The sequence below is a fragment of the Oryx dammah genome, unplaced genomic scaffold (assembly GCF_014754425.2).
Source record: "Oryx dammah isolate SB20612 unplaced genomic scaffold, SCBI_Odam_1.1 HiC_scaffold_8, whole genome shotgun sequence".
Taxonomy (NCBI): Eukaryota; Metazoa; Chordata; class Mammalia; order Artiodactyla; family Bovidae; genus Oryx; species Oryx dammah.
This window is the reverse complement of record NW_024070192.1, coordinates 50880583-50902001: the sequence shown is the minus strand read 5'-3', so window position 1 is coordinate 50902001 and position 21419 is coordinate 50880583. Positions and strand designations below refer to the sequence as shown.

Sequence of the window (21419 nt, the reverse complement as noted above, 5' to 3'; positions counted from 1 at the left end):
AGGCAGAAAGGCCCAAATCCTTTCCAGATTCGCCTTAATTATTCTTCCTTATGTTTTTAGGTCTTCAACAAATAAAGGAGAAACCAGGTGGATGGTCTGGAATCAGTAAAGATCCATCTTATAAAAATGGACCTAGGGACGCTGGAAGCATGGATCCTGATGTACAGCTCTGTCATTGTATTGAAAGCACAGTAATTGAGATAATAAACATGACTGTTAGTGGAATTTAACAATGAACAAACCTAAAAGTAAAAAATGAAGTTGTTTGCTGCATATACCCAACACGAACATGCATCTTATAACAACTAAACTGAATGGGAACAGAAACATCTTGGAATCACTAAAATGATTAAATTCAACATGAATACAGTTTAGAACTCTCTTGAGAATTGTGCTTGCTTGTATTTGATTGGCAGTTCTTTGGATCTACTTTGCTGGTATGTTTTTTTTTTTGTAGCAACTGAGCTTTTCTTTTTCTGTTGGCAGTGCATTTAAGAATCATTGCTGATAAGTGAATCTGGTCTTGTATTAAGCTTTTGAAGTGAAGAAAAACTGCCATGCCTTTAATTTAATACCTGATTAATAAGTCTGTGGGTAGCCCCAGTGTTCAATCATCAGCTAGTAACAGTACAGTGATGCAGTGATGAGAAAGAGAAGAAGGGAAGGGGGAATTGAGGTAGAATTAGGAGTTTTAAACAATAGAAATCTCTAAAGCTTGCAATGCAAGTGATAAATAGTGATGAATGGAATAGTAATAGCAAGATGGAATTCCAGTTCTCAAGAAACAGTATTGAGAAGGGCTTTAAAAAAGGCAAACAGCTTTTTGTAAATGACTTCCATGGACGTACAGATGAGGATTTAAAGATTTTACATATTTGCTTCAATTTTTACTAATATATGAAGCCATATGTTTAAAGAGATACTTGAATAATTTGGAATTTTAAGATACCGGCTTAAAAGAGTTTACAGAAACATCTTTGTACAGAGGCTAACCTGAAAAGAGGTCTCATTTAGTTTTTTTTAAAGTTTATTTTTATAATAGGCAGAGGGGGGAAATCCATTGGAATCTCCTTGAAGTTTAGAGCAATATAACCCACTGGATTGAAGAACTCTTGGTTTGTCATCAGGACTATAATTCACATAATTTGAGAAGATTTTGAACTAATCTGTAGTGTTTGGACCTCAGGAAAAATTAAAACGGAGAAAATTCTGTGTTGTGGAAGGATTTTGCAGTCCTCTGTTAGTAATGTCCACTGATTAGGTAGATGCATTCAGTTAATCCATAATCCTCGTTTTTTCCCTTAATGAAGTATCCAGTGTAGAAGGTACTTCTCTTTGCTTTCTGAGAAATACCTGAATGAACCCCTCTTTCCCACCCCACTTGAAATAGACCTCTTCACTTATAAAAAAAATAAGGAAGGCTAATAAGAAAGTGTGGTTTTTAAGAAAAGAAATTTAATTTTAGCCTTTTCACTAGGAAATAGTCACATTTCATTTTCCTTCTTTATAAAACGGGATTACTACTGGCCCTACCTCATAAGGGTATTACATAAGAACTAATTTGTATCTGTTTCAAATCTCGAAGTACACAGTATCATAGATGAGAGTATTTATAACTTTTATTAGATGCTTAAAGTTCAATTAAATAATTTTGATGTAAAAACAAAGGCATACACTTAAAAACAGACTAAGAACTTCCATATTTTTAAACAAGGCAGTTTTATAGTCTTTTAAGATTCAATACAACTGCTCCTGTTTGTTTCCTTTTGTTTAAACTGAGGTTTTGGAATATTTTGTGTGAGTAGGTAACCTCTAGGAGTCAGAAAAGGTTGAAATATGTTTTCTAACTAAATGCACTGCACATTCCTGGATCAATTTTCAAAGACTGGTCAAAACCTGCTGTGTTAAAAATAATAACATATGCTGTTTTTCATCAGGTTTGTTGATGATGTAAATAAAATATGTAAATATTAGTAAATGTTAATATTCATGTATTTTAAGTTAAGGTTATAAAATTTGTCACAATGTGATTTTTTTTTATTCAAGTAAAGAAAAGATGTGTGCAGCTATTTTGAATATTGGTTTATAAACATTCATATTCTTTATTAAATGAACTTATAGTTGTTTGTGTTTCATTTCACTGCTATTAACCTGAAAGGAACTGTTCAAGGGACTGGAATCCAGGACTCTGTGGTTCCAGAGCCTGTGTACCCCGTTCTGTTATGCTGCGTACATCAAAGGGCAATACAAGGTGAGAGTCAGTTGAGAGCCTTAGGGACTTACGAGAGGAAAATCATACTAGTTACTCTGGAGTAATTATCAGTACTTAAAAGATTTTAATATTTTAAAAATATTGTAAAGGCAGACTAATAATTTGAAGGTATTTTTAAGAATTTACTTTTATAAATTATCCTCCTTACTGCTGACTTAATAAATGACATTTTTGTGGTAATTTCCCTTCATCTTTGCTTATGCAAATGTATTTTCACATAGTGGAACCCATAATACCCAGTTTAGCATTTGTCTTTTTTCATTTAACTTTATATGGAAATTTTTGCAAGTTGTTTGGTTTTTATAATTATTTTATTGACTCCATAATGATTGAATTGATATAACCATCTCCCTATTAGTACTGGGACTTCCCAGGTGGCGCTAGTGGTGAAGAACCTGCGTGCCCAGTGCAGGAGATGTGAGAGATGTGGGTTCTGTCTCTGGGTTGGGAAGAAGATTCCCCTGGAGAAAGAAATGGCAACCCACTCCAGTATTCGTGCCTGGAAAATCCCACGGACAGAGGAGCCTGGGGACTACAGTCCATGGGGTTAGAGAGTCGGACACGACTGAAGTCACTTACCACCTTAGTACTAGACTGGGACGTATATGGTTATTTTTCAGTGTTAGAATAGGCACTATTATCAATTGAGGTGTTATTACTTTTCTTTTAGATTACTTTTAAAAAAATATTTATTTTTGGCTACCTCAGGTCTTAGTTGAAGCCAGGGCTCAGTTATTGTGGCTTGCCGGCGTAGTTCCTCCCGTGTACCGTGGGATCAGAGTTCCCCTGGCCGAGGATCCAACCCCTGTCTCCTGCATTGGCAGTGCCTTGTCAGAAGTTTTTTAATTTCTCTAACAAGCAGGCAGATTCTTAACCACTGGGCCACCACGGAAGTCCTAGATAACTTTTTTAGGATAAATTTCTGAGCCTGAATTTGCAAAGGGTAGAATTTAGTCTTATGACTTAAGTGTTGTCATTTTGGGAAGATGTAGTAAAACAAAGGGAGGTAAACAAATCAACTCGCCTTTTACTGCTCCCGCCTGCAAAATACTCTTGCCTGGGGAGTCCCATGGACAGAGGAGCCTGGCGGGGGGTTGCAGAGTCGGCACAGCTGAAGCGTCTTAGCATGCCTGCATACATGCTGCCTGCAGCAAACCTCTCTCTCAAACTGGTTTCATGGGCTGTGAGAAACTGTCTCTGGTTTTGCTTTTTGAAACACTAATATTTTAAGCCAAGTTTACGGTAGAGTTAAAAAATTTGGCGAGATGGTGTTTAACTCCCTCTACCTTTGAGGAAGGTGTGCTTTCTTAGCAACGAGTAATTGGTCTAAAGAGGGATAGGAGGCTGATTAAGCCTTAAAAGAGGTATTGGAGACCTCGAGGGCGTATCTCTGGTTGAATATGGACCCGGGAAAGCCTTGATTATCAGGAGGTTTTGTAGCCAGCTGTCATCCAACCTTCTCGCCTAGTTAGGCTTAGCAGTCTGGAAATTCCCGCCTGGGTCTTTACTCTGGCTTCCGGAAAGTTCGGAAATTTGAACTGGGGGGACCCGGATGAATGCTGAAAGAGCAAGGGCTTAACAGTGTTTCCTCTCCTTTGGCCTACGGACTTTAAATACGAGACGTGGAGTTTCCAAGGAAACTGAGGCACAGGTTAACTCGCCGGTTTCAAAAAAGTACAACGGAGCAGAGGACTTTCCCTTAAGTCCCTGGGATTCTCCGCAGCGCTTCACGCTTCTGGCGTTTCCCTTCCGGTGCCGCCGACGACCTTGGGTCCGTTCTCACTGCGGAGGCTTTCATTGGGTGTCAGAGTGCGCGCCTCCTGACCTCGACCCACGATTGGTTCCTTGGTTTCGGTCTTGGCGAGTGTTTGGTTGTCTGAGCTCGCCCGGCGATTGGGTGCTGGGGAGTTGAGGGGCGGGAGGCGGGAATTCGTCCGGGTGTTGTGGAGAGGGCTGCTGAGAGCTGGAGCGGAGAAAAAGTGAAGCGGTCGTGAGCGCTCTGCTGGCCCGGGAGTAGCAGCTCGGGGAGGAAGAGAGACTAGAACCTTTCTTCTCTGCCGGGGCTCCGTTGTTTTTGCTCGTCGGTTTCGGCTTCCTTTTCTCCGGTGAAATCTGAGCCCATTCTGCATTGTTTGGGTTTTCTTCAGGGCGGGCAAGTCTGTCTCGGGGGAAGGGCGCGACGTCGGCCAGCAGGAGGGTCCCCTCTGCTTTCGTCCACCCGCTTTGCGGGCCCTTCGGTGTTGACTGGATCAGCAGGGGCTCGGGGGTCCCAGGTGGCTGAGGGAGAAAGGAATATGAGGAAGAAAACCTGGGGAGTGGGGAACCTGCACGTAGAGCAGAGGCCTGATTTTAGCCCGGGAGGGAGGGAAGGACGGCTCGAGCCAGATCGGTTGGTTTCCTCTTTATTCAGTGTGGGCGAAGCATCCTTATTTTGAGATACCTGTTGCCACAACTGGGGCGGGCGGGGAGGTTGGTTTTTAGGTTCTATGTGAGAAACTGGGCCAGTCTTGAGTTGTTGGTTTAGTTTAAGGGATGCGTGCCTGCTTAGTCGCTTCAGTCGTGTCCGACTGTTTGCGACTCCACGGACAGCAGCCCACCAGGCTCCTCTGTCCACGGGGATTCTGCAGGTCAGATATTGGAATGGGTTGCCATGCGCTTCTCCAGGGGATCTTCCCAAACCCAGGGATGGAACTGAGTCTCTTATGTCTCCTGCATTGGCAGGCGGTTCTTTACCCTTAGCGCCACCTGGGAAGCCCTAGATTAAGGGATGAGATTCCATCAAATTTCATTGCCAGAGCTTCACAGAAACACCAAATGTTAGAACTGAAAAGTACCTTAAAATAGTGGTTCTGAGCTTTTTGGGGACACATAAGCTACCGTAAATGTTGTTATTGGCTTCCTAATCTGTTGAATTGATATTTAACCATTTCTCTGTCCTCAGATCGAACTGACCTTTTTTTCACTACTGCAAATAATTTCTCAGTTGATAACAGTGTATATCATTTTCTCCTCAATTTCCCATTATTTCCATAGGATATATTTCTGGGAATGAGAAATTTATGGACTTTCTCTTTAAAAAAAATGCAATCATGCACAGAAACTTGCATGCAATATCAAGAGATCACAGTCTTTGAATTACAGCTGTGGATCCTACGTTAAGAGAATATGGTTTATAAGAAGTGGGGATTAAACAAGATCACTTCCTGTGTATCAGATACTGGAGTTTAGGCACATTCTGTACATTACCTTATTTAATTCTTAACTCAGTGCCTGGTGGATATTCATAAAAACCCTATCAGGCAGATATCTCCATTTCACAGATGAAGAAATAGGCTCTGTGAGGTTAAGTGATTCACAGTGGAATTCCAATTTAGGCTTTCCCATCTTCCAAACCCATCTTTCCATTATACCCTACTGACCTTTAAAGTAAGAACTATTGAGTGCCCATTATGTACCCAAGGTACTTTCTTCCTTACAACGATTTTTAAATTAGGGATTATTACATGTAAAAGGGGCTTTCCAGGTAGCTCAGTGGTAAAGAACCTGCCTACCAATGCAGCAGACACCAGAGACCCAGGTTCAGTCCCTGGTTGGGGAAGATTCCTTGGAGGAGGAAATGGCAACTCACTCCAGTATTCTTGCTTGGAAAATCCCGTGAACAGAGGAGCCTGGCAGGCTGCAGTCCATAGAGCTGCAAAGATTTGGACACAACTGGGCACACAGCGCAAACACATAAGAATCTTAGTCTGGAACAGCGAAGAGACATGATCAGGTTAACATATCTGAGTTGTCAGAACCTGATCTAGAACCTATACTTCCTAACTCTTGGTCCACAGCTTTGGCAGAATAGGGATGCAAATCCAGATTTGTTAGATTCCAAGACGTGCTGTTAACCACTGTGATTTGTCAGGGTAGGAAATTTTTTTACTTTCATTGTTTTGTTTATACATTTATTAATTCCAATTTTTATTTCTAGGCTTCCGTCCTAGTATTAGGTATCTGTTTTTCTTTGAATAGCCTTATTTCAATACTGACTTTGATTTATGTTGCAGTTAGGAGTCTGAAGTAAACAAAGCATGATGTCTTCAGCTGAATATACAATTGGTGGGGTGAAGATTAACTTTCCTTGTAAAGCTTATCCATCCCAGCTTGCTATGATGAATTCTGTAAGTATTTTTCAGCAGTTAAGTCTGAAGATACAGGTGCTTATAATTCATAACATACATTGAGTCTATTACTTCATATTTTTTGCAGACAGTAGATGGATTTGCTGGGCTCACTGAAGAACCTCTGACTTTTGGAAAAATAATAGTGATTGCTGCTAGACTATATATCTAATTAGGAGGCAAAGGAGAGCATTCTAAAAAATGTTCCCAGCTCATCTGAAACTTCTATTTACTGAATTACTGCTTTACTGAATTACTTTGAAATACAAAGTATTTACTATCTTTTATATAGAATACTATATTTTTCACCATAATTATTTGAGACATTTCAATCATATAGAAAATTAATATACAAACGAGTAAAACCAACATACCAGCTTTGTTGAATCTTAATGTTTTGCCATATTTTACCTTGTTTACCTAGTAGCTCAGATGGTAAAGCGTCTGTCTGCAATGCAGGAGACCCGGGTTCGATCCCTGGGTTGGGAAGATCCCCTGGAGAAGGAAATGGCAGCCCACTCCAGTATTCTTGCCTGGAAAATCCCACAGACCACGGAGCCCGGTAGGCTACCGTCCATGGGGTGGCAAAGAGTTGGACGCAACTGAGCGACTTCACTTTCACTTTTCACAAGTAAGAAGATAATATCCCGAATTTATTCTTTTTCTCTTCTAGCCGTGTTTTTATACTTATATTGCATATACATGTATGCATAAACAATATTGAGTATACTTTACATATTTTTAAACTTTGCACAATGATATGATATTGTACTCAGCTTTCTGGAAACTTCATTTTGTGTTTTTTTTTCTTAACATTAATATTGTTACTGCTTTTTAAGGATTTCTGCTATAGGTTTATTTATAGACATCTAGTATGTTGAGTTCAAGAATTGGTGTTTTTTTAAAATGCTCCTTTTCATATTTGTTTCATGGATTATTTTTTAAGCAGTTGGTGTCTCACTATAAAGAAAGGAGAAACAAACTGAGATCCAAAGTACAAAGTCATCATAACTAGTAATTGCCACTTGTTTTCCACTGAAAATGGTAGATTCCTCCCTGGACCCTTGTCACAGTGGCTCCTGTGAACCACAGAGGTTGTGAACCTTCAGATGCTCTGTCCCATCATAGCACTGTTGGAAGTTCTGTGGCCGACGCAGAGTCTGAAGGCAAAAGAAATAGCGGCAGCACACCAGGCACTCCTTTCCTCCTGACCTTGTTCCCTTGTCTAACACTATGTTTAAGATGTAACCCTATTGATTGATAACTCATTTTCATTCCTTATACTATACCGTTGTATTAATATACTAGAATTTTATTCGCCCATTTTCCTCTTGATAGACGTTTAGATTGTTTACGTTATTTTGAAGTTACAAACAGTGCTGCCATGAACTTACACGTGTTGCCTTATATTCATTTGGGAAAGGTTTTAGGTATTTACTTAGGACTGGATTGCTGGAATTGGGTGTCTTCAACTTTACTAGAAATTTTTAATTTCTGTACAAAGTGGTTGTAACATTCTCAGCAATGTCCTCTATTCAGTTTTCATCAAAGATGTTAGTGTATTCTAGTTTTATAGAAATGATGGTGTTTGCATAAGTAAGGCACCAATTGCTTTTGTTTCTTTTGTGCTTGATATTCTTTAAGTCTAACATAATTTTAGGGAGAGATATGACGGAATCATGGGCTTCCCTGGTAGCTCCGTGGTAAAGAACCCGCCTGCCAGTGCAGAAAACATGGGTTTGAAGCATGGTTTAGGAAGATCCGCTGGAGAAGGAAATGGCAACTCACTCCATTATTCTTGCCTGGGAAATCCCATGGATAGAGGAGCCTGGCAGGCTGCAGTCCATAGCGTTGCAAAAGAGTCAGATACGACTTAGTGACTAAACAACAACAAATAAAGGAATAAAGTCCAGATTTAACTAAATTCTAGTTCTCCTTGCTGATGTTGCCATGTTCCCTGAACTGCATGCAACTTCTCTTCTGGTGGTTGTAAAGGAGAGAGACTTTAATGAAGTATGTTGTTTATTGATTAAAAAAATTGTTTTTGTGTTCATAGATTGTCAGAGGATTAAATAGTAAGCAGCACTGTTTATTGGAGAGCCCCACAGGGAGTGGGAAAAGCTTAGCCTTACTTTGTTCCGCTTTAGCATGGCAACAGTCTCTTAGTGGTAAGTAGTTGGTTGATATTTTCAGGTTGCTCACTGGGTCCTGAAAAAAATCTGATGAAATACTTTTTACCCAGAATGATTCAACCATGTCCTAGCTAATTTAAATATTCTCTTTTAAGATATTTCTTTTCAATCAGTTCTGTGTCTTCTAAAAGAGTTTGAGTTTAGCACAATGTGTTCACTTAATCCTAAAATAATTTTAAATGTAAGATAGTCCTTTATTTGATGATTCAGAGTATACTATACATAAGAACCTTGGAATACTTAAAGAATGATTATCAAAATAATTAGAGAATAATTTGTATGTAAAAGATTCGAGAGATGGGGCTGACATAATTATATAGCATATACAAATAGTTGCTTTTTTTGAATGAATCCTTTAGTATTGTTGCTTATCTCATAACATTAGAAAATGGGATACATAAAAAGAAAAATTCTAGTTGATCTAAAAAGAAAAATTCTAGTTGATCTTTCTACTTGTTTGGATGCCAGAGCAGAATTCTGTCGTAAGCAGAAGTTTATTATAATATTGTTTTTATGAGTTTGTATTATTTCCCATTGCTTTATTTGCTTACATATGTCACATTTACTAACAAAAAATAGCACTTAAATTTGTGAAAGACTATTTTATATGATAAATCTGAAAGACAATATTGGATACATTTTAGTTACATGATTAGATGGCTTTGACCTAAAGTATTAGAATTTTAAATTAACTATGGATATGTAAAAGTATATATGTATGTGTGTATATACACACACATGCATGTTTTTTAAAAAATATTTTTGCTACTGGTAAGACTATTAAATATTAAAAGTAAATATTTTATAAGCTTTTGGTTGTCCACTTTGTTTCTTACTGATGTTTATCTTTGGTGAAAATGAGATTATCTGTTAATGAAATTTAATGGGAGACTCTGGAAAATGTATTTATGTAGTGAAGATGGGAAACTAATATCAGTACTGTGTATAGAAAATAAAATACATTATTCAGATTTTTTAATATCTGAATTATATTCTCATACACTGTAGAAGTATTACAATTTTGTATTTAATTATTAAAAATTACCTGTTTAATTTGAATATTGACTTTAAACTGTGTTTTGATACAGATTCAAAAATGATATTATGAAACATGTTTTTTGAAATAGAAGTATAATGTGGAAATGATTTAACCCTTTTTTGTTTACATTATTATTTACCATATTGAACTTTCAAGTTCTTCAGTTAGGAAAATAGCAGTAATTAAGAATGTAAGTAGTTAAGAATATACTTTAGGTATACTTAGTGTTTTGATATATCTCAGTAGTGGTTGTGCCTTTTTTACATTATTAATCTTTCACTATCATTAGATTTTTCTAAATCATGTAAATTTGTTGTTAGCGTCTCTGTATATGTTTCTGGCGTAAGTGTTTCTCTCCTGTCCTGTCCTCTTCTCTCCTCTCTCGATGCTGCAGACTGTGTGATCAGCTTGTCCAGATTTGCCAGGTAGTTTTCTGATTTTAGCCCTGAAATTCTGAATCCTGGGAAACCTCCTAATCTTGGGCAAAAAAAGGGTTAGTTGTGTACGCTAGCTGTAAAGAAAGATTAATGTTTTTTTAATTAGAGATTCTTTCATTTCTAGGGAAGCCAGTGGATGAAAGCTTAAGTAAGAAAACTGAAGTACCCTTGTCGTGTTGTTGTACATGCCATTCAAGGAACTTTGCAAACAGTGACGTGCACCAGCGAACTTCGTATCATTTCAGCAGTCCAAGTGCACCACCTTCTGAAAGAAATGTCACTTTGTCAGGGTCTCAAGGTAGTTTATATTTTGCCTGGGTCTGTTGGTATCTGTGATAGGAATGTTAATGATTGCTGTTATGATACCTAATGTAGATAAATTTGGTTAGCATAATTGGTTATGTATTTCCACCTGATTTCTCTGGAATTATTTTAAATAGTGCATAGAATGGTCAGAAATCCTTGGACTGTTTTCTTGGCCTCACTTTTAATTGATTCAAACATGTTGCTAAAATAAACCATTTTTAAAGAAGGCAAGGCAAAATTAGTGATACTAGAAACTGATGTTATTTGTAGGCAGTATTATTAGTTATATGATAGAATTTTATAAAACATATTGATCTGTAAGCATAATACAAAATCTAATTAGCCTCACTTATTCTTGGTAAGTTTGCCTGAACTTCTGAGACCAGTATCCTTTTTGAGAATCAGCTATGTTTCAAGTATGGTCCTTAAATGTGTGTGTGAGTCACTCAGTCATGTCCTACTCTTTATGACCCCGTGGACTGTAACCTACCAGGCTCCTCTGTCCATGGAATTCTCCAGGGAAGAATATCGGAGTGGGTTGCCATGCCCTTCTCTAGGAGATCTTTCTGACCCAGGGATCAAACCCAGGTCTCCTGCATTGCAGGCAGATTCTTTACTATTTGAGCTACCTAGGGAGTTCTTACTAGATTTATTTAAGAGAAATATATTATTAATAACATAGGGTTATTAATTTAAAGATATTTCTTGTGCTTTGACTGTATAGAAAAGATGGATTATTATTTGCCTAAGTCAGAAACCTAGGACACATCCTATACACTTTGCTCTTCCTTATTCCCCCATATAGATTTCTTATCTCCATTGGTATCTCCTAGTCCAAACTATCATCTCTTGTTTAGAGCATGTAATAACTCCTTTCCTGCTTTCACTCATGCCATTCCTTAACTAATGGCAATCAATAGCTGGGAGAAAAGAGGTTGCCATGATTGACTTATGTCTACACAGTATCCACTTTCTAAAATCAAGGATGGATTCATCTTCCACTGAAGCACTTGACTATAGAGGATGTTAGCTGCTTGAACTGAAGTATGTTTCTGTTGGGAATGAGGACAAGGAAGCGGACTAGGTACTGGAGAGGTGACCACTTGTTGTCTACAGGGTTTTGACTGTTAACTCTCTTGGCTTTCTTTCCATTCCTTCAAAGCGGCATGCTTTCTCCTTTGCGTGTGTTAATGTCTCTTCTGAATCAGGTTCCATCTTTAACTTGTTTACTTGCTCTTCCTTTAGCTCTCAGCTTAAATATCACTCTTTAAGGAAGCCATACTGCTCTTTCCATCAGATTAGATTTGGTTTCCCTGTTATATTCTGTCATTTCACTGTATACCTTTCCTTCATAGCACTTGTTACAGCTTATATTATCCATGTGTTTGTGCGCATCTTTTATTAATCTCTGCTTCAGTGGCAATCCACTCCAGCACTCTTGCCTGGAAAATCCCATGGATGGAGGAGCCTGATAGGCTACAGTCCATGGTACCCGCAAAGAGTTGGACATGACTGAGCGACTTGACTTCATTTACTTTCCCCTAGCAGACTGTATAGTCCATGAGATCAGGAACTATGTCATTTTTTTCATCATTGCATAACTAGCAGAGTGCCTGGCATATAGGTAGTAGTTAGATAAATACCTATTGTATGAATGAATGGAATTGATTTTGAGCTAATTATAAGAACTGTGGCTTGTTTTATGTACAGCCTGAATTTTTTTTTTAAAAGATAGCTTTATTGAAATATCCTTGACATAACAAACTCTATATATTTAAATGGTACATTTGGATGAGGTTTAACGTTAAGAGTATTTCCCTGAAACTTTCGCCAACATTAAAATAGTGAATATATCTGTCACCTTCAAAAGTTTACTCATGCTCTTTTGTTATTCCTCCTTCCCATCTCTAATTCTTCCTCCCCAAACAACCTCTAATTCATCCTCCCCAAACTCAGGTCTCCCGCATTGCAGGTGGATTCTTTTACCATCTGAGCCACGAGGGAAGCCCTGCAAACTGTTTATACAGTCACCTGTTGTTGTATATTTGAGTTGTTACTAGTTTGGGGGCTGTTATTACAAATAAAGCTGTTAGGAACGTTTGTTTATAAGTCATTGTTACAGACATATGTTTTTACTTTCCTGGGTAGTTATCTAGGAATGTAATGACTGGATCACTTATGGTTAACTTTTTAAGAAACTTCAAAACTATTTCCCAGAGTGGTTATGCCATTTTACATTCCTGCCAGCAGTGTATGAGGATTCTCGTTTCTCTACATCTTTGCCGACAGTGGTTTGGTCATCTTTTTAGCCATTCTAATAAGCTTATTGTTGCTGTTCAGTCACTGTCACATCCACCTCTTTGTGACACCATGGACTGCAGCATTACAGGCTCCTGTGTCCTCTGTTATCTCCTGGAATTTGCTCAAATTCGTGTCTGTTGAGTTGGTGATGCCATCTGGCCATCTCATCCTCTGCTGCTCCTTCTCCCTTTGCCTTCAGTCTTTCCCAGCATCACTCTTATAAGTTTATAGTGGTATCTTATTGTGGTTTTATTTCGCATTTCTCTAATGACTTGTGATGTTAAGCATCTTTTCATGTGCTTATTAGCCATTTGTATATCTTCTTTGATGAACTGTTGAAATCTTTTGCTTGTTTATTGTTTTTTCCTTATTGTTAAGTTTTAAGAGTTCTTTATACATTTTTGAGTACAAGTTTCTTTTTTTATTCAAATTTAGTTTTAAGTTTTACTTTTAGGTCTAAGGGTTAATTTTTGTATATGGTGTGAGTGTGGATTCAAGTTCATTTATTTGTCTTATGAATATCTAATTGTTCAGCACCATTTATCAAAAAGGCTGTTCTTTATCTGCTGCATTTTTTTTTAACTTTGTAAAAAATCAATTTTAAATATGTACACAACTTGAATTTTAATATAGTTGTGAGTTAGAGTTATTTAGAATAATCTTTTCAAGGATCAGATGGGGTAAATCTGGGTTATATTCTGATACTCTCTTTATATTTTTAAGTAAATTCTTTAGAAATATGTAACTTAAATATAGAAAAGCACACAGAATTCTAAGTGTATAGCTTGATGAATTTTCCCAGAGTAATTACACTCATGTAACTACCACCTAGATGAAAAATAGGACATAGCCAACACCCCAGTGGCACTTCTCATGTTCTTTTCCACTTGGTATTCTTTCTCATTATAGGCAGTTGCTATTTTCCCTATGTCATCATTGATGAGTTTTGCTTCTTCATAGAAATGGAATTATATTTGTACTCTTGTGTCTGTCAACTTTTGCCTAAAATATTTCTGAGATTCATTTGGGTTGTTGCATAAAGTAGTGGTTCTTATAGCTTTATTTTATGATATATAATAGATTATATGCCATAATTTATTAATCCATTCTACAATTGTTAGACATTTGAGTGGGTTCTTATTTTGGTTATTGATCTTTTATGAGTATTCTTATTCTTTCTGGTACAGATAGGTAAATATTTTCTATTAGATATATAGCTTGGAATAGAATTGCTACTTTTGGTATATATGATTATGTTGAGCTATAGTAGATAATGAAAACATTTTCCAAATGATTGAACCAATTTTGCACCCCTTTGCTTTACATTTAGTAGTATGTGGAAGTTATGTTGTTCAGCATTCTTTTAGCACTGGATATTTGAGTCTTTTTAAATTTTAGCCATTCTGGTTCCTTTGTGGTGTTCTTGTGAGTTTTAATTGATATTTCTCTGGTAACTAATGAGATTGAGTATCTTTTAATGTATTTATTGGTCATTTGAATATCCCCTTTGGTGAACTGCCCCTTCAAGTGTTTGCCCATTTTTGTGTTGGGTTGTTTCTAACTGATTTCCAGGATTTGTTATTGTTTTAAATATATTCTGAATATACTTAATTTCTTTATAACCTTTTATTTTAAAGATTTAACAACTTTGGTAAGCTTCTTGCAAACTCCCCTACTACAAAGACTAGGAAGATAAGCCTTTTTGTATATGCATATGATATAATTTTTTTTTCATGAATTGGAGAGTTAATCATATTTGACACATGGCAGTTTAGTTTTTCTAAAACTGGATTATTGTTTTTGGTAGATGTTCCATACCCTTTAATGAGTCCTATGAATTTGCCCCTTGGTTTATTTGGGGAAGGGAATGGCAACCTACTCTAGTCTTCTTGCCTGGAAAATTCCATGGACAGAGGCGCCTAGAGGGCTACAGTCCATGGGGTTGCAAAGAATTGGACACAACTGAGCGGCTAACACTTTTTCAGCATTGGCACTATTACCATTTTGAATAGGATAATTCTGTGTTGTAGATAATTCTGTCCTGCACATTGTAGAATGTTTAGAAGCATCTCTCAGGCCTCAACCCACTAGATGCCAGTAGTACACACCCTCCTCCCATCTTGTGACAATCAAAAATGTCTCCAGATGTTGCCTAATGTCTCTGGGGTCTAGGGTGGGATTGTTAAAACTAGCCCAGTTAAGAGTCACTGATCTAGATTTGTTTGTGGTTGTTTTACTAATTTGCCAGGAAATTGTAAAGCTCAGAATTACATGTGTTTTCTAAAATATGTATGGGAATACAAAGGACTAAGAACAGCCAAGACAGTTTTCAGGAAGCAGGTTGAGGTGAGAGGACGTGATCTGTGAGATATCCTGATTCGTTATATGTATATGGCTATAATAATTAAAACAGCATGGTATTAGTATAGTGGAAAATAGTGGAGAACCCAAGTTCCATTCTACATGTATGCTGAAACTTGATTTTTTAAATAGAAGTGCTTCTGTAGAGCAGAGGGCACAGAGGGGTTTTCCTCTAAGTAGTGAAGCCTCAAACATGTCTGACTCTGCAACCCTGTCCATGGGATTTTCCAGGCAAGAATACTGGAGTGGGTTGACATTTGACTATTAAATATCCATAGGAAAAAAATTGAAATTGGAGTCCTACTTTACTCTATACACAAAAACTCATGCCAGGTAGATTAAAGACTTAGGTATGAAAGGCAGAACTCTTAAGATTTTAGAATATAATGGGTTTCAAACTATGTTCCTAAGAGCCTAAGGAAGAAACATAGCTTATAGGGAGAAGGGGACAATGGATCAGCAAAATTTTAGGCCTTTCATTGTATTTTAGAAATCCTAAGCAATATTTCTTTAAAATATATAGTCCTCCTCAGAAAAAGCTTGAAAACCAGTGCTGCATGGCATAGATTCACTTCTTTGTTTGTGCAAACTCAAACTTCTTTTTTTGAAAATGGATCGGATCTGCTGCTCATAGGGCTTTCTCCCCTTAATAGTCTGTAAATCTTTTAAGGCCAGGAACTTTTTTCTTCATTGTTTTCCATGGTGTCTGGAATTGTATGGACTCAATATAATAAATGCTTGAATAAATGAATTGAAACTCTGGGAGTGGAGGGAATGTGTAGAGAAGACCACAGAGTAAGGAAGGTACTTTTAAGAATGCTCACGTTTTAGGGAAAGGGAGAAACCACTGTATAGGAACAGTTAAGAACGGTGTTACAAAAATTAAGGAGAAAGGAAATGTGTTTGTTATGTTCCAAAAAGACAGAGTGTTATGTTTGGCTGTATGCCTAGAGGTTATACGTATGGATTTTAGAGTCAGACAGCAAGAGTCAAGTCACATGCAGGCCTTGCCGTTTACTTGCCATATGATATGAGCATGTTACTTGACTTCTTTTAAAACCTAGTGCTCACATTTATAAAATAGGGATAATATTTGGTGATTAAGAGGTCACTGATAAACGAGATTGAGCTTTCAGGATTGTGGAATTAAAAAACAGATTTTAGGAGATTGATTCTACTGTGTTTTTAGCCTGAAGATCATAGAGAATTTTAGTAGAAAAGAAACATTAAATAAGGCACTGTAAAGAAAGATTTTTATACAGATGAAAAGTTTTTGAGATACTCTTACAGTTATATTTTTTAAGCCACATTATTGGAAGTGGTCTACAAAAGTATAAACCTATTAAAAATCAAGGCTGGACTTTTCCTCTTGAAAACATTTCTTAAATGTTTGCTCTTTGTTAAGTAAATTGAGTGATTTTAAAGATGTTTAGCATTTCATATTTTAAAGTATGTTTTGAAGTTATTAGAAATGTCAGCATCCTTTTAAAAGTTGAAGTGTACTTTATTTACAATATTATATTATTTTCAGATGTACAGCATAGTGATTCAGTATTTTTACAGATTAAAATCTGACATCCTAACTCCAGTTTTTTTTCCTGGAAAAATTGACTAAATGTAATCTACTTACACTAATTTTTTATGACTTCTTATATAAGACTCTCCTGAAAAAACTACACTGGCTGCAAAGCTATCTGCTAAGAAGCAGGCATCTATGTATAGAGATGAAAATGATGATTTTCAAGTAGAGAAGAAAAGAATTCGACCCTTGGAAACTGCACAGCAGGTAAACAGTCTTGGCAGTGAAATAATCCCATTAGTTTTGGCTGAACAAGGTAGTCAAGTATTAATTGTTTTCAGTGGCATGTGTAGAGATTAGCTGGATAGTGTCAGATATAAATTTAATGGTCAGTTACTGTAATTTCATTTTATATATTTATTCATAACAAAGGAGCTTGTTATAGTAGATTATTCATAGTAGCATGTCATTAAAGTGAAACTGAATGATGCTTATTTATATTTAAGAAATTTGATAGTAAAACATTTACTTATGGCATGTTATAATAATAGTTACTTTGTACTTTTAACTGCTCTGTTTTTTTAAGCTAATAATGGTGTTTTCTTTTGGCCAAAATACCTCTGATACAAGTATTTAGATCAGATATTTTTGATATTGATAGTTTTAATCTAATGATAAGGATTACTCTTATTGAGTTTTTATTATGAATAATTATAAAATATGTTTATTTCTAAAGACCAAAATTACTAGAAGTTTTAAATGAAATATACTTTTAATAGGTGAATAGAGTTCATGGCATTGAACTCTTATATTTTCTCATAGAGTTCATAGCATTGAGGTAGGGAGACTGGACTTTAATAGATTTAGTTACAAATAAAGATTATTAATTAGCATATCATTGTAGATAATTTTATATTTTTAATTGAATATTTTCAAAAAATATTTGCATTTTTATATAGTTTGTTCCATGTACAATACTAACTTCCATAATTAAACGTTGTTTTTAGAAATAGAATAAATCCATTTTCTATATTTGGAAAAGTACTAATTACAAATGAGGTGTGAATCTTCAAAAATTTTTACCAGCAAAATGTGTACTTACAGTTGGATGTTGTGAACTAGGGTTCAAAGTACAACATTTATTCCCTGATTTCATTGGCTTTCATTTCTTTTTTGATAGTAATGAATTATCAGTAGAAATGCTTTTTTTCCCTTCATAGTTTGAATACATAGGTTTTTGGCAAGTAAGAAAAAGCACATGTAGTTTGGAAAGAAAACAGTGGTATTTATAAAAGAAATTTAGTCAAATACAGTTTGGATTATTAGTTATCTAACAAGTAATATAATAATAGTAACCAAATAATTCTATCATATTGGAAATAATGAATATTTACATTCAAATTTTTTATTCTGTGTTTTTTTTTAAATTTAGAATGAGCTTTTCATGTTTATTTAATCTTCCAATTGGATATGTAATTGGACTTGGTATAATGCTATTCTTGGTGTCCATATGGTGGGACTATTTTATGGGAAGATCATTTTACAGTGCAGAGTTTTGACACATCACTAATTAAAGCTCTTTTGGTTGGAATTTGAGAGATATTACTGTATCCTATTTTATTTAAGTCTTGTAATAAAGTGCCTATTTGTTAGAAATTTGATTGTTACTAGTTAGAAATAGTCATTTTTTTTTAATGCTAAAAGCACACACATATAGCTGTTTTGATCTTTGAGAACAACTAGCCTCATCAAACTTTTAGTTTACAATAAACTTCAATTTGGTTCTGTATTTACAGATCAGAAAACGTCATTGTTTTGAGAAGGAGGTACACCATTTGGATGCAAAAGTTGCTTCAGGAAAGACCACAAAACTCAACTCTCCGTTAGGAAAGATAAACTCCATTTCTCCACAGAATGTATGTATTTATGACATTGTTCAGTTTAAAGAAGGCAAATGTGGTATTTGTTAATGCATTTTTGAAAAAGAGAAAGACTAGTATAATCATGAGTAGAGGAAAACTCAGAAGTCTTAAGTGCTATTACACGTCTGTGCTGTGAGAAATGGGAAACCTGTGCTCTTTGTGCCCGTTTCTTCACTTAAAAAATAAGAGAATTGAACTGAGATGAGATGAGATCTGAAAGGTTTTTTTTTCCCCTCTTGTACATTCTAATGTTTGTGAATTCCACTTCCTAAAGTTCTTTCAGTGTTCTTAGGGCATCAGTTCTCAAGGATTAGGCCAGGGAACTCCGGAGATTCCTGAGATTGTTTTTAGGCACTCTTTGGGGTCAGATGTGAAGTCAAGTGGGCCTTAGAAAGCATCACTACGAACAAAGCTAGTGGAGGTGATGGAATTCCAGTGGAGCTATTTCACATCCTGAAAGATGATGCTGTGAAAGTGCTGCACTCAGTATGCCAGCAAATTTGGAAAACTCAGCAGTGGCCACAGGACTGGAAAAGGTCCATTTTCATTCCAATCCCAAAGAAAAGCAATGCCAAAGAATGCTCAAACTACCACACAATTGCACTCATCTCACATGCTAGTAAAGTAATGCTCAAAATTCTCCAAGCCAGGCTTCAGCAATACGTGAACCGTGAACTCCCTGATGTTCAAGCTGGTTTTAGAAAAGGCAGAGGAACCAGAGATCAAATTGCCAACATTCGCTGGATCATGGAAAAAGCAAGAGAGTTCCAGAAAAACATCTATTTCTGCTTTATTGACTATGCCAAAGCCTTTGACTGTGTGGATCACAAGAAACTGTGGAAAATTCTGAAAGAGATGGGAATACCAGACCACCTAACCTGCCTCTTGAGAAATCTGTACACAGGTCAGGAAGCAACAGTCAGAACTGAACATGGAACAATAGACTGGTTCCAAATAGGAAAAGGAGTACATCAAGGCTGTATATTGTCACCCTGCTTATTTAGCTTATGTGCAGACTACATCATGAGAAATGCTAGACTGGAAAAAGCACAGCTGGAATCAAGATCGCCGGGAGAAATATCAATAACCTCAGATATGCAGATGACACCACCCTTATGGCAGAAAGTGAAGAGGAACTAAAAAGCCTCTTGATGAAAGTGAAAGAGGAGAGCGAAAAAGTTGGCTTCAAGCTCAACATTCAGAAAATGAAGATCATGGCATCCGGTCCCATCACTTCATGGGGAAACAGTGGAAACAGTGTCAGACTTTATTTTTGGGGGCTCCAAAATCACTGCAGATGGTGATTGCAGCCATGAAATTAAACGACGCTTACTCCTTGGAAGAAAAGTTATGACCAACCTAGATAGCATATTCAAAAGCAGAGACATTGCTTTGCCGACTAAGGTCCGTCTAGTCAAGGCTATGATTTTTCCTGTGGTCATGTATGGATGTGAGACTTGGACTGTGAAGAAGGCTGAGTGCCAAAGAATTGATGCTTTTGAACTGTGGTGTTGGAGAAGACTCTTGAGAGTCCCTTGGACTGCAAGGAGATCCAACCAGTCCATTCTGAGGGAGATCAACCCTGGGATTTCTTTGGAAGGAATGATGCTAAAGCTGAAACTCCAATACTTTGGCCACCTCATGAGAAGAGTTGACTCATTGGAAAAGACTCTGATGCTGGGAGGGATTGGGGGCAGGAGGAGAAGGGGATGATCCAGGATGAGATGGCTGGATGGCATCACAGACTCGATGGACGTGAGTCTGAGTGAACTCCAGGAGATGGTGATGGACAGGGAGGCTTGGTGTGCTGCGATTCATGGGGTCGCAAAGAGTCGGACACGACTGAGTGACTGAACTGAATTGAACTGGGGTCAGAAGTACTTTCATAGTGAAGTTAAGATGTTACTTACCTTTTTTTTTTTTTTTAAACTGTCTTCAGTGTTTGCATTGATGGTGCAAAAGCGAAGACTGGTAAAACTCTTGATGCTTTAGCACAATCAAGATAGTGGCACCAACCTGTATTAATTGTAATTTTCTTCTCTGTCATTAATGCATAATTAAGAAAAGCCAGTTTCACTTAAGAATGTCCTTGATGAAGCAGTAAAAGTTACTAATTTTATGAAATTTTTCACCTTCAAGATTTTAATTCTGGGTGAAGAATAGTTTCTGTAAAACACTTTCATATTCAGGAGTAGAATGGTTATCTTAAAGATATACACTTATAGTTTGAATTGTGAGCTGAACTATCACGTTTTTCACAGAACATTGTTTTTACTTCAAAAAATAACTGACAGACTATGATGATTCTTGAAAATAAAGTGAGCCTGATAAAATTTGACCTTTCTAGTGAAAAATCAGAATTTGAAAAATTGTATATACCACTGTGAGGTTAGCAGTTTTCTGAAACTTAAAAGACTTTTCTGATGATATTTATTGGTGGTGATGTTATATATGTGACTTTTTGATATTATATAATGAAATGTGTTAACATTTATTTGTAAGATCTGTAAAATCAGTACACCAAATGTTTTCAAAATGACATGTTTATTATATTACAAAATGATGGCTGGAAAAGATTCATCCAAATGCAAGGCAGACCAATGGACATTTTTCTTCTCACCATCCTTAGGCAATGACAGATTTTTTTTTTTCAGTCACTATTGGCTAGTTTTCATTGCCATAGTTTTATATGAATGGACTCATGCTTGGTAATTTTTTTTATTGAATTCCATATATTGTTAATTTTCTCTTGCCAAATACTGGGTATTGTATTTCTACAAACCCTCTTGACTTTTTTTCTGGGATGCAGTTATTACTTGGAATCAGCTTGATCCTTTGGGTCTTGTTTTTAGGATGTGTTAGGGAGGACTTGATCAGGGTTTAGTTTTGGGCTACCTCAGTAGA

The 21419-nt window shown here is 36.5% G+C and overlaps 2 protein-coding genes and 1 pseudogene across 2 annotated transcripts in view; 2 read left to right on the top strand and 1 right to left on the bottom strand.

Moving 5' to 3' along the window:
- Positions 1-2114, top strand: part of INTS2 (integrator complex subunit 2) — a 54772-nt gene extending 52658 nt beyond the window's left edge. Inside the window, exon 25 of the mRNA XM_040244161.1 lies at positions 61-2114. Coding sequence (XP_040100095.1) covers positions 61-230 — 170 coding nt within the window. The 3' untranslated portion in view covers positions 231-2114. The remainder of the gene's footprint in view (positions 1-60) is intronic.
- Positions 2115-4201: 2087 nt separating this feature from the next.
- The window catches only part of BRIP1 (BRCA1 interacting helicase 1), a 188195-nt gene continuing 170977 nt past the window's right edge, over positions 4202-21419 (top strand). Inside the window, 6 exon segments of the mRNA XM_040244471.1 lie at positions 4202-4352; positions 6325-6438; positions 8495-8606; positions 10231-10404; positions 16733-16860; positions 18390-18509. Of these exon segments, the coding sequence (XP_040100405.1) occupies positions 6349-6438; positions 8495-8606; positions 10231-10404; positions 16733-16860; positions 18390-18509 (624 nt within the window). The 5' untranslated portion in view covers positions 4202-4352; positions 6325-6348.
- LOC120866433 lies at positions 7373-7564 on the bottom strand (annotated as a pseudogene).